The 13,988-nt window shown below is 43.9% G+C and overlaps 1 protein-coding gene across 2 annotated transcripts; it reads left to right on the top strand.

Annotated features, from left to right (window-relative positions):
- Positions 1–572: 572 nt before the first annotated feature.
- On the top strand, positions 573–13,783 carry kcnc1b (potassium voltage-gated channel, Shaw-related subfamily, member 1b). 2 transcript variants are annotated; one of them, XM_086209189.1, is made up of 4 exons: positions 573–2,014; positions 6,745–7,660; positions 8,455–8,628; positions 12,292–13,783. In XM_086209189.1, the coding sequence occupies exons 1-4, from the start codon at positions 1,451–1,453 to the stop codon at positions 12,399–12,401; spliced, it is 1,764 nt and encodes a 587-aa protein (XP_086065315.1). In that variant the 5' UTR covers positions 573–1,450; the 3' UTR covers positions 12,402–13,783. The 2 variants fall into 2 exon arrangements, with proteins under 2 accessions (XP_086065315.1, XP_086065314.1); XM_086209188.1 differs by lacking the exon at positions 12,292–13,783 and adding an exon at positions 9,683–12,264.
- Positions 13,784–13,988: the final 205 nt, after the last annotated feature.

Raw genomic sequence — 13,988 nt, 5'->3', positions numbered from 1 at the left:
TGTAAGAAGTAAAAACGGTACACAGACAAACGACACAATCTGCGTGTACCTTTGACCCGCAGCCCACCTTTTAGTTTGAGTTTTGTTCTTCCGTGTGGAAAAAAAAGTTAGCCCAGGACTTTCCACAGGGGGGGGGGAGTCCACCTGTTATGTTATGAGCAATGGCGCCATCTGCTGGCGGGCGCATTGTTACTGGGCAGGTGCAGCATGTGGAGTTGCACAAATATTTGACTCTTTTGACATCGCAGTCAACGGCAAGATCACGCGCATCAGTGGTGGATCACGCGCATTAATGGTGAAGCCGGACGTCTTCAACTCGCGTTTTTTTTCTTCTTCTGTTGGTATAATGGTCGGATCTGCGCTTTCATGGATTCTCTTCATCCGAATGTGCATGAGCAGGACGAGCCCCTCTCTTACAGCCGCTCACTGACCTCCGAGGATTCGTTTTGGTGAGGAGGTTTGGGGGGGGGGGGGGGGGGGGGGCTGGGCAGCCGTAATTGGAGAAGTTGACAGCGCGCTGCAGGGGCTCTCACTGGGCATGCTCCATGAGAGAGAGAGAGAGAGAGGAAGGGAGAGAGAGAAAGAGAGAGAGAGGAGCTGGTGCGAAGAACAGGCAGTTTCTGGAAAGGTTTGACGCCCTCTCATCATCTCTTTCTTTACTTCATCACGCAGCGCGGAAGCAAAGACAGTGTTCTCCCACCCTGTTGCGCAGACTGGATTTTTTTTCTTTTCTTTTTGGCACTCGAATTTATGAGAGGTGTTTGATGAAGGGAGCGTCTGTCTGCTGAGACAAAGACCCGCCGCGCGTCGCTAAAGGCAGAGAGAGAGAGAGAGAGAGAGAGAGAGAGAGAGAGAGAGAGAGAGAGAGAGAGAGAGAGAGAGAGAGAGAGAGAAGCGTCGGTGTGAAGTAGGTGAGTCTGTAGGCAGCAGCACCAGCAGCGGTTCAGCGTCTCCATCAGGAGCTGGCGGGCGGACAGGCGCTGTCCGCTCAGCACCACCGCAGTCACCTTGCTGTGAAAGTCATAAAGCTGCTCCGGACTGATCGGATCAATCACCAAACCTGAGGAGTCGAAGGAGCTGGATTAATTCTGCTGGCGGGAGCAGACACTGCCGTCCTTTTATCTCGACATCTTGGATTTACCGACGATGTGACGTCCATTCTTAATGGGATACCATTGGCTGTAATCATTTTGGATTTCGATTTTTATCTCCTGGGAGGTTCTGGCAGCTCTGATCGTCACCCACAGTTAAGGGTTTATGGGGGGGATGCAGCCTGATGCGTGTCGGGCATTTCTTTCTTAGTTGGTGAGAAACGACAGGTGGCTTTGCGCGCTGCTCCCTTATGTAATTGTTTCCTTCTGTGAGATCACCGCTGTGCATGGCTGCGCGGTGCGCCTAGACTTGTCTTTGCGATGAAGGGAACTTATTGGAGAAATGCCTAAGGGACGCAATGGGCCTGAGCGACGACAAGGATCGCATTGTGATAAACGTGGGAGGGATAAGACATCAGACATACCGCAGCACCCTGCGCACCCTACCTGGCACTCGCCTGTCCTGGCTGGCCGAGCCTGATGCACCCAACCACTTTGACTATGATGCCAAGATCGAGGAATTCTTCTTTGACCGCCACCCTGGTGTGTTTGCACATATCCTTAATTACTACAGGACAGGTAAACTGCACTGCCCGGCTGATGTCTGTGGGCCGCTCTATGAGGAGGAGCTGGCCTTCTGGGGCATTGATGAGACAGACGTGGAGCCGTGCTGCTGGATGACCTATCGCCAGCACCGGGAGGCAGAGGAGGCCCTTGATAGTTTCGGCGGGGGAGGACTGTTAGACCTGGGGAGCGAGGATCCGGAGCCCGAGCAGGAGCATGGTGAGGATGAGGTGGATGAGATGACAAGGAGGCTGGCGCAAGGAGACTCTCCTGACACCAGGAGCGGGAGCTTGTGGAGCCGGTGGCAGAAACATGTTTGGGCTCTGTTTGAGGACCCTTACTCATCTAAATATGCAAGGGTGAGTTGCATTCAAGTGAGATGTTTGCTTGTTCATGGCTTTGCCCCCGCCCCCCCACACACACACACACACACACCCACACCCACACCCACAAGGAACTTAAATCTGAAAACATTAATATGAGCACAACATGTATCAAAATACTCAACAATGTTTCTCAGGTTCAGAGCTGCATAAACAGGTTTCTGTGTTAGTTGGTTTCCGGGTCTTACTGGTAATGTAGATTAATGGATCTGGAAGGCTTAATAGGCTTTTGATGACCTTGAAATTGCTCTCCCAGGGGTCTCCACAGCATTGATGTGAGTGGGCAGCCAAGAAGGGAAGGGTGTGTGTGTATGTGTGTGTGTGTGTGTGTGTGTGTGTGTGTGTGTGTGTGTGTGTGTGTGTGTGTGTGTGTGTTTAGGGAGGGTTATCAACCAAAGTTGTTAAAATCATTATAAAAGCCCATCCTCATCCATCTCACAGCAGAAGATAGAAAACTCGCTCTTCACAGGTTTTTGGAAAAATGCTTCCAGGACGCAAGGATCCCCGTGCAGGCTGGTTAACTGGGTCAGCAACACATTAGGAAACCAGATCTTTGGCACCAGCAACAGCAACATTTTAGTGGCAAACCTCCAAACAAAACCAGGTTGCTGTTAAAGGTGACATTTCTGGTCTTTTTTACGGGCTTTTCTCCATCTGGGCTCAATGCCTCTCAACGGTGGCGATGAACTGACTTTACACCTTCAGATCGTTCTCGTTTTTTGACCAGTGCCCCCTGCAAAGACCGCTGCGCTGCACGCTGCTTTAACAGCTGTAGCAGGCTGATTAGTGAAAGCAGATTAACCCACACACTCTTTCATCACATTTCACCTTCTACCCAGAGAAATTTCCCACAACTCCTCAGATTCGTCCTAGATTTAACCGAGGGTGAGACAAAAGCAGAGCAGGGATTGACAGAACTCCGTTAAGACTGGCAAGAAAATTAATTGGAACTGAGCCTCAGAGTTAATTACAGGCTCTACTCACAATGGATACATCAGCGGAAAACACTTGTCACTGCATATCACTGGAAGCCTGCCTGTGGTTCACCAGCAACAGTGAGAATTAGCCAATACGGAGCAAATGGTCTTCACCTGTCACCCTCCTCTCAGACTACAGCGTTCCTAACCGTTGCAGAGACCCATTATTCAAGAGGCGGTCGGATGAGAACAGTTTGAAGGAAGGGGGACGTTGGGGGACATGGTTGGGGGACATGGTTGGGGGACGTCTTGCGGTGTCTGAGCAAGGCCACGCTTCAGTAGGCATCAGAGGTTGTTGCGACAGCGGCTCAGAAGGATGAGGCTTTCTCACCCCGGAGCATCCTGGCACTGATGCTGATGTTGACGTGTAATCTCACTGGGGAACTGAAGTGCAAAGACGTGATGATATAACAAGTTGTTAAAGCTCTAACTTATCATTTGGTTTCCTATTCACTGATCAGTTAGTAATTCAGGCCATTTTGAACAACCCATGCTGACTTACTGACAGATGTTGAATTGTCAGTCCAAAAACAAAACTTGTTGAATTCTACTTAGAAATGAACACACATTTTATGTTGATCAACTATTCAATGAAAGCTTAAAGAGGAACATTTCAGTGCAGACTGTGTTAACACAACTTTTATTAGTCATTAGGGTGCAATCAGCAGACAGCAATACACTCTGGACCCTCTTTTACTCCTGATTGTGGTCATTAAGTTCAACATAAACTTGCTTTTAACACCAGTGTGAAGGATCTAGCGATATCTAGAAGTTTAGATGCAGGTTGCAACCCCTCATCTGTCAATTAGGAGAACCTACGGTGGCCTGCAGGATCACGTATGATCCAGCCAGCACCTGTGAGCGTTTATGTACTCTCAGTCATTATCTATTACACTTATCCTGCTCTGGGTAAATGGGCTTTAATTATCTAGCGCTGTCTATATTTGTGCAGTACTCAAAAGGCGTAATGGACAGTGGGTGCAGCTACTAGTTCCAGCTTGATTAACTCCTTTAATTGTTTTAATGTTATTGTCCTGGAATACAGGAATCATGGAAGAATTCATTTATTGAATCAATGTCTGCCTCCAGTACAGTGGGGGGCAGTGTGCCCTCTTACAGGTGGTTGCAATCATACCTTTGTCCACTTCACCGTTTGCGTCACAACCCAAACCAGTTAACCCGCAATCATTGGTGTCTCCTTTTAAACTGAAATTCAGAAACTTGAATGGACTGAATTCCCGGAAGAAATTATTTCCTTAGATAAGATATTTTTCCTTTCAAATACTCACAAATAGGCGTGTGGAGCCCAGAAAGATGTTCTTTCACCGCCGCCACCAGCTGACATTGGGTGAGAGGCTGACAAATAGAGACAAACAACCATCCATGCTCATGTTGACACGGGTACGGGTAATTAAGTCTTCACCCAAACTAACTTACATGTGTTCGTTAATCACAGTGAGAAACAGCTCAATGATCCCTGCAGGGAAATGAATAAATTAGCCTTCAAATGCTCAAAACACAGTTAGGAAAGAGGAAATAAGCGTCTAGTCTTAACGTGACTGAAGAACCTGGAGATCATGAGATCATGAAATTTTTACTAGAGCAATAGGGTGGAACATGTCCCTCATATTTACCAGTTTAGTGGAGGGAGGATGGGGGGGGGGGGGGCATAACTCCATGACATCATGACCCGCCGTCTCTCCTTTACGTACTCCTTTATTCCCATCGGCTAGAACCGTCTGAAAGCCGTCGGTAGTGGTGGGCTCCTGAGAATCTTCCTGTAGTCACGTCTCAGTGAAACACACAACAGTTCTCTCACAGACGTGAGGTTAGGGGAGGTGAGGCGTTTCAGGTGATTAATCATGAATGAAAACAGTTATGAATATTATATTCCATTTCTAACAAAAAGATCCATCTATATCTTAGACGCTGTGCCTTTAAGGACAAGAATCAGGTAAATTTAGATCCAGGGAACAATAAGACATTCCCAAACACATCTGCCATTAATGGAATTACAACAAACCGGCTGATAAAGAAATCCAAGTGGGTTGCCTGCTTTGCCCGACTATTAATCCGGTCTTTGCTGCTGATTCCACTCTATCTTTGGAGGTTGTATTTTGCAGTGTTGTTGTATTGGGCTGTATTTTATTCAAGGGTGGGCTTGTTATTTTGCACAGAACATAGTGTAGAGGAGGCGAACTAAACATGAATATTACGCAATCAATACAGGAATACATTTTACAGTCTCGAGACACAACTGAGCTGATTTGACGCTAAAATTTTATCAGCAAAAACCTGAACATGACAAGCTCCAACATGTTTGTCACTCCTCATTTGACTGAATTCAAATGGAAACTCTCCCTTTCACCTTTGAAAGACATATTGTACTGACTTTAAACTGATTTTTAAAACCCAGTAACGAATCCCAGAGCTCCAAGATTCAGGTTGTAAATAAATAGATGCCATGTCACTGAACAATGAGGAGGCTGACAGAATGAACGCCAGTGTGCAGACTGCTAGCAAACTGTTTGCCTCCCCAATAATCGTCCTTACATGGACGGGAAACAGATGATCATCAGCAGCAGTGATTTCCTCAGCACAATTCAATGATTCGCCAGTGATGAGATGTTATGATGAGGGCCTGTTTTCCATCTCAGGCTGCATGCCTACCTCAGTGAAACACTGTGAATGGACTTGAATGACCAGGACGCTGTTTTATCCTTTGCTCGGTGGAATACTTCATGCCTAGACATGCCCAGCTCCACCGCCCCCCCCCCCCCCATCATTCATTACTCCTCCAACTTAACAAAGCTGTGCATCAGAAGCACTACAGAGCATCACTCACTTTCATAAAACAACAGACTGTCACTGATACGTCTTTTCTGATTCACAGGATGATAAAGTGGCTCTGCTCGTCTCCTTCTCTGCGATATTGACCTCATTACTGTCAAAAATGGAGCTGTTTTCTTCTCATTCGAAGATCATTGCAAGACTAAGAAACATAAATATAAATATACTGTAAACCAACTGAGGATAAGACAGGGACAGGACTGCAATCAATACCCCGGAGAGGTTACTGTATTTGTTACACCCATGTAGTATGCATGAGAGATATCACAACCTAAATGTGATGAAATGCGATCATCTAATCAATACAGAATGAAAGCTAAAGCTCTCCTCAGCCATTAAGGATAATATAGCTTCTCATAAAATTCTGTCCCGGGCTCAGCTCTCTACGAGTCCCAGGAGTAGATCATCTGGTCTGTATGACCTTGTGTAGGGAAAGACCTACCAAAGGGAAGAGCCCAAGCTAAATTTAGTCAGGGAGGTTGACGCTAATGTCCTACTTGCAGCTGCAGGCTCTTTGTAATTTTGAAAGGAACATACCCTTGAAAATACCATGACCTTGAGACACAGCAGGGGACACGAGGGAAGAAGCTTACACTGACATCCCCTTACAATAGCACCTCTGAATCAAGACAGTGGAGAAATATGGGGGAGTGAGAGAGTGTCAATGCCACTGTCACTGTCAAACCACATGCCATTCTCTCAGATAATAGATTAAATTGCAGTGTGGAGCTAAGAATGGCTGCTGGGCCGTCGAGCTTGATTACATCGCATGTATTACTGCGCTCATTCTCCTCTCTGTCCTTCTTCCCCCTCCCCATCTCCCCCCTCCTCTTCTCCCCTCCATTGCCTTTTCTGCAACCTTTGATATCCCCGGCTCAGTGGGTGGCTCTGGCCTCGCTGTTCTTTATTCTGGTGTCCATCACCACGTTCTGTCTGGAGACCCACGAGGCCTTCAACCCCATCATCAACCGCACCGAGCTGGAGTTTGTGGACAACATGACACTGGAACACACCTACCAGGAGACAGAGACTGCGCCCTACCTCACCTACATTGAAGGCGTTTGTGTGGTGTGGTTCACTTTTGAATTTCTAATGCGAATAACTTTCTGCCCGAACAAATTTGACTTCATACGGAACGCCCTAAACATTATCGACTTTGTGGCCATCCTACCCTTCTACCTGGAGGTGGGCCTCAGCGGGCTCTCCTCCAAGGCAGCTAAGGATGTGCTGGGTTTCCTAAGAGTGGTCCGCTTTGTGAGGATCCTGCGTATCTTCAAGCTCACCCGTCACTTTGTGGGTCTGAGGGTGCTGGGTCACACGTTGAGGGCCAGCACTAATGAGTTCCTTCTCCTCATCATCTTCCTTGCCCTTGGTGTCCTCATTTTTGCCACAATGATCTACTACGCTGAACGGATTGGCGCAAACCCCAATGACCCTCGAGCCAGCGAGCACACACACTTCAAGAACATCCCGATCGGATTCTGGTGGGCTGTGGTGACCATGACAACTCTCGGCTATGGAGACATGTACCCTCAGACGACCTCTGGTATGCTGGTCGGAGCCCTATGTGCCCTGGCTGGTGTGCTGACCATTGCCATGCCTGTTCCTGTGATTGTCAACAACTTTGGAATGTATTACTCCTTGGCCATGGCGAAACAGAAATTACCAAAGAAAAAAAACAGGCATATCCCTCGGGCACCCCAACCTGGCTCTCCTAACTTCTGTAAATCAAGTATCAGCTCACAACATCAGAGCCCAATTGCCCATGACGACGTTTTCGAGATAAAGTTTCAAGGTAAGCCATTAAGACAATAGCCTTTAAATATCGCAAGCGCATTCAGATATTTTGTTGACTCATCATTAATTTGCTGTCCTGAAGAAACCATATCACTATTCAGCGATTTCATTGTTTAGCTGCTCCCACACTTCAATCAGCTGATGATTCAGGCATGAGATTAAACAAAAGAGTTTCCCACCAAACAATCAATAACGTGTGTTGAAAAGCATGTTTGACTCTGGATAAGAAAATAGAGATCGAGGCAGACCATGAGTCAACGTGCTATTGATTTTCCTCTCCTTAATACAGCGCTTCACTCCTCTTTCCTTTTTAAAGTGACAGAGTCTGTTATCATCATGTATTTGCAATGTTAGGAGCGCGTACCTGCTCAGAAACAGTGGTACCAGGGTGCACCTTAGAGGCGGACCCTTTCGTAGCCTTCAAGGAGTTTCAAACCCCTTTGTTCGAATCCTTTCTGTTCATCAAAAGGGAACATTTTCAAACGTCTACCTCCATATTTGAGTGTGTGGACACCAGAATAACTAGATTCTGCCTTTGATTCCTCCGGTGGAATGAGAGCAAATATATTCTAGCTTCCGATGTTCTCATAAACATATGGAACAACAGCATGCAACACAAACATTAGATAGCGGCTACACATGCAGGATTATTGTACAAGTTAATTCCTATGTGCATTCAGGAAATACTACTGAAAACTGGAGGTATTAAAAAAAAATGTAATTCTTAAAAAAAAAAAAAAGCTGCTCTATGAAGCCAGTGGCTTTTTTTCTCCCCTTCATTGTTCTCTTCAGACTCCAAGCTGAATGGTGAGGCCGCTAACGCAGCGCTGGCCAATGAAGACTGTCCTCACATCGACCAGGCCATATCGCCAGAGGAAATCTTCAGCCCCAGTGAGAGAGAGCGGCCCTGCTTCCTGGTCACCACGGCTGAACGCCCCAACCACACAGGGGGCAGAGTGAGGAGGGGTACGTACAGTAACAGCCAATCACAGGCCCCCGTAAGGCACTGACACCCTGTAGACCGTAGACAGGACATGTCTCTTTTCCGTCTTTGCTGAGTACAACTCACTTTTTCACAGGAACACACACACACGCGCGCGCACGCACACACAACTGCAAACCTCTTATTACAGCCCTCGCACCCCTTCACAGCAACTGCTTCTCCTCATTCATTCCTTTGGGAATTGTATATATTTAATATCACATTAACATCTGTTAAGGCCAAGCACAATCACCACAAATGTCAACAATTGTCCACATCTACATAATATATTTTTTGATACCATGCATAATGTAATACCCCTATTTATTTACCAGTAAGAAAGCTATTTTCAAAATTTATATGATCTAGAATGTGTTGTCTTTCTTGCGTAGGAGAGTATTTGTGTGCTATGTGTGTACCATGTATGTATATGTGTTTTAATGATAAATACCATACGGGATCCTGAATATGAGCACATTGCTCTTGACCATAATGGTGCATGAAGTGTCTTGCTGATGGGTGCTATCAGTATGGTGAAGGAGCACAACACATTTAGAGGACGGCTATTGTCAACTATTATTATTATTATTATTATTATTATTATATGAGCCAAATTCTAGTTTACTCATTTTTAAAAACAGGGTCAAACCCTCTTATTTGTTTTACTTGTTTATTAATGTTCAGAACATTCCTAAGAGAGTTAGTCTCCAGTTGTACGTGCAACCAGCACACCACCAGTAAATGAAATTCTACCTGTAGCTGAGAAAACATTCCCTGCCTGAGGTGCCTACCTTTTCAAATTTTTTATGGTGTTCCACTCCAAACCATTCCAATACCACCCGGTGCATGCTGTTGTACTCCTGATGCACCCAATGCATGGAGAATAATAATCTGTCTCAAGTCTGTGTTGACCTGTTTCTTTGGAGACAAAAACAAGAAAGCAACAGGTGTAGTATTTCCAATGAGGAGCACCAAAACATTCTGTCATGGATTCAGTGCTGCAGTGTACTCAGAACGTTCTCTGTTTTTCAACTGAAGGTTATGAAAAGCCTTGGAGCCTTAACAGCATGTCTGGCATGAGCGGGGATGCCTCTGGAGTGTCCTCAGTGTCCGCCCTGCCCTGCAGCCCACCCTGTCTAATGCAGCACTCACATTCTCCCATCCCATCCATTATGTAGCATGGTTGAGTAGCAGACACAATGCCATTGGAAGGCCAGTCCACACTCCTCCTTTTATCTTTCCTGTCAGACTTTGCTTTTACACTTGCCTTCGCTCCTGCTTTCTCATTTTTATTTTTATTTTTCTGGAAAACTGTATCCCAACTGTTCTAATACTCCAACTTCCCAAGTGTTCCCCTTGGGTGTGTCATCATATCCTAGACTAGAAAACATTGGCGACATGCCACTCTGCATGGGTCACCTCAGTTGCAGACGAAGCACTGTTCTACTGCGACCACAGGCTAATCCCACTCTTTCCCTGTGTTTACTTCATTGCCTGTTGCTCTGTTGCTTTTGATCTCACTTACTTTTCTGCCTACAACTTTTATCTCATCTGCTTTTTACAATTCTGTGAAAGAAACTTTCATAAGATGTAACCCCTGCTAATAATATGCTGGACATTAACAATACATTGCTTTCAAACATATCCAAAATGTATCATTGCCAGCTGTTAAGGGAACTCCTCTTAAGTGCTTTGTACGTTGCAAAGTAGAGACGTTACAATTCTGAAAGTGCAATCCAGGCAAGAATTCATGTTTACTGAGTGGCCAGAAAAAAAAAAAGAAAAAAAAAAAGAACATGATGTTCATGATGTCCGATGCAATATGGAGATGATGACAAGTCCTATGATACTAGTGATGAATACATCTAATGTCAACAGAACGAAAACTGTTTGTTCATTTGCATGAACTGCATGAGAAATTCTGTTCAATACGAAGCTAACTGTACCTGTAAGAAACACTTTTTTTTTCTCCAAAAGCTTCTAAAGCTTTGTCATTTTTATGCATTTTGAGACAGCTTTATAAAGAGACTCAGTCATAGCAGAGATGTTTATGTAGCCGCCATTCTTTGCCTTTCCCCAAATTCATATATTTATTTTCTTGCATTCGTTTGACTGGGGCCTCCGACTAAAATATTTAACTTGAACAATCTGTCATAAAGCCAACTATTGCTGTTATGAGCATAAATAGTTTTTATACAAATATATTTCTGGTAGTTTTGAGTTTTTAAACAGTATCAGTAGTCTGCAGCGACCTCTATTACTGCTGCAATGCCTAAATTAAGGCGAGACTCATGAATTATAAAAACAACGGTGCCTTCGTACTTGGTTGAGGCAAAGTAAAATTGACATGATAGAAAATAAGTGCTCCCGGTGTAGCATCAGTACATTTATACCATGCTCATAACAGTGTAATGAAAGCTTTATTTTATAAAGGTGTAGCTTTTGCACCACCCTCTTAACCTTAATCAGAGTAGAAAAATGCCCTTTTGGTTATTATTGTTATACAAAACTAAGATTTAAGCATTAGGGGAGACATAACTCCCAAGAAAAATCATGAAACTATATATTAATAGTTCCCATCTCAAGAAAACCTTTTTCTACGATAAAGCACAACATATGATTAAAGGGGACCAGACAGGAAACTCGACAGAGCCCAAATATCTCGACCACGCACCGATGTCACAATGACTCCAGCAGTATGTATGTCTATTGATTTAGAACATCAATACTGTTACTGTTACACATGTATTGATACTGTCCCAATAATTATGCACAATTTTTTTCAGGGCACTTTAACAGATTTTATGTTGATCAATCAGAAATGTCACAAATTTTTAGAGGATATTAAGGATAGGAACTTATCGAAGTTTTGTTTTGATTCTGAATGAGTTTTACATTTCAAGTCATGTCTCTTGTGGTAATTTAATGGACGTTATATATTAAGAAAAAAAAAAACTTGTGAAGATTTGATGTGAAGAGATGCAGGTGAATTATGTGCTCATGCAATTCAGTGGGGAAAAAAGTACAATACGAAGCAGTATGGGATGTGGGTCTACTTGGGGAAAGGTAAATGCATGTATTTTACATTTATGCAACAGAAAAGTATTCAAATAAAATATGTAAATATAAGTCCTTGCATGAAATAAATTTTATACTCAATGAGCGTTTAGACTCCGTTTTTATTCAACAGCACATGCATACACATCTTTTCTTTCCTACTGGCTTACAGCTGGTACGTACAATTGCTGTTTAACCCTTTGTCTACCAGGGTACAGGTCAAAGAGAAGAGAGAAATAAAACATGAGAGCATGACGCAAAGTAAACAAACGCATGACAATGACTGAACTACTGTACATCAACCTTGTCAAACGCAGCATGACTGGGCATGTTTATTAACCGACTCGGCGTCCAACCTCTGCACACAGACAATACATCTTTGTTTGATGCCTTGGCTACGCATGGGAAATACATGGTAAACCTGTCTTTACCATGAGGAACTAACGGAGCACATTTTCTTTACCCTCCAAGTGTCATTTCACCTCTCCCTGCACCGCAGAGGTTATCCATCATCGCCCATCAATTCCACCATTACAACATAATCCGTGTAATAATTTATTTGTGTTATTGTTTTTTTTATATGTTTATAGAGACCCAGCGACAGCACCGGAGCAGACAACCAACTGAGTCAGTTTGTGTTATGAACCATGGTGTTCCAACCACTATGTGTATGACCCATAACGGCCCATCACCCACCTGATAGTGCTGTAGCATTGTTGTGTGTATTACTTAGTATTTTTAAATGGGTGTGACAGTGACAACCTGTACATCACAAACTCAGCATAGATGTAGCACTGAGGAAGTTTTGTTGTCAAGCCTTATGTAGCTCAGTATCTGTGACTGGTTACTGTGTTGTAATTTGTGTGCCTATTTTTGGTGTGTGCCAGTGCTGTAAATACGCCTTTTTTGTGTGCCAAAGTTCTGTGTACCAATGTTTTGAGTGATCATCAAATATTTGTGTGCTTCTGTTGAAAAGAAAAAAAAAAAATGTTGCTCCGATTCTAATCACCCCCCCACCCACCCACACACTCACACACCCACACCCACACCCGCACACTCAGCATCACTTGTGAGTCAGACTAAACAGTTGAAAAACAAATCGTTAACTTTCCACTGTCATGGTCACACCTTTGTAGAGGTTTGCACTCTTTTGCACCACTGAACTTTTAACATTCCTTTGATTTGTTTTCAGGCATCAGAGATAACATCCACAAAAGTGTCAAAAATCTTTACACCATTCTTAACTTGTGTTAATGAGGCATTAAAGTGTGCTTTTTGGGATTGGTTCATCAAAACAATTCTAAATCTTGTCAGGGTTATAAAAGATATACAGCATTAAAGGACCATGCATTCTTATTGTCCATCATTTTTAGTGCCGGACAAGCAGATATATATACCCTTCTCTCCTCTCTGTGTGCGTTACACTGGAAAAACTGCAGCTAAGCTAAGTAGTGGTTAGCTCTGTATTGAGGGTCTGGAGCTGTAATGCAGGGAGAGGTGACAGAAGAGTTTCTATCTGCATGTCTGGCACGAAAAATGATGGACACCAAGTGTATTTCCCAAAATGTTGTAATAGTCCTTTAAATGAATGTCGATATACTTATCAAAAAGATTATTAGTAGATTCTAAATTGACAATCATGTAGAATTGGCATATTCTTTTGCTGCTAATTGATATATTATTAGTGTGTAATAATATTAACAACAAAACGTTACACGCATCATCCTGGACAAGTGCCTCCGTTATGCAAATTCTTCTTACCATTCCTGAGTATATATGATGAACTAATGTACGTTTTGTGTTTAATTAGCCATCAATCACCAGCCACTGATCAACAAGCATCAGTACTAAACAATAAGGACAACAGGTACGGATCAGCATTAAAGGCAGGCAGTGAGCCGACTTGATCCAAAGAGAACAGCCACTGGGTCAAGTACAGCTTAAATGTTTCGTAAAGTTAGTGAAAAGGGACCAACTTTTTACCAAACAACTGCAAACACACTGCCAACAACTTGCTAAGATCTGTTTGTGTGTGTGTGTCAGGTAAAGCAGATAATCTGACGACAGCTAAGAACAAATTGGGTGGGGGTGGGGGTGGGGTTGGGGGTGTGGTGGCAGCGTGCTGGTTGTCCGACACACGAAACAACAGATGTAATCCTAGACTCAATAAACACAACAAAGAGGCAACTAACTACTGTGTGCCGTTAAGTGAGAGTGTGTGTTTTGAACACCCTGCTTTTGTGGTTAGTTGTCGCGACAAGGAGTTCAGTGATATTTGATTGGTTTG

The sequence above is a fragment of the Aulostomus chinensis genome, chromosome 7 (assembly GCF_037954235.1).
Source record: "Aulostomus chinensis isolate RoL2024-O1b breed Wild chromosome 7, RoL_Achi_v1.0, whole genome shotgun sequence".
NCBI lineage: Eukaryota > Metazoa > Chordata > Actinopteri > Syngnathiformes > Aulostomidae > Aulostomus > Aulostomus chinensis.
The sequence above is the reverse complement of the archived record's forward strand: the minus strand, read 5'-3'. Positions and strand labels throughout refer to the sequence as shown.

Bases quoted from the DNA above. Each gene is read 5' to 3' on its own strand.
- kcnc1b (XM_086209188.1), top strand. From the start codon at position 1,451: ATGGGCCTGAGCGACGACAAGGATCGCATTGTGATAAACGTGGGAGGG. The intron at 2,015-6,744 runs GTGAGTTGCATT...TCCCCGGCTCAG, and splicing joins ACTCATCTAAATATGCAAGG to TGGGTGGCTCTGGCCTCGCT. The intron at 7,661-8,454 runs GTAAGCCATTAA...TGTTCTCTTCAG, and splicing joins TTTCGAGATAAAGTTTCAAG to ACTCCAAGCTGAATGGTGAG.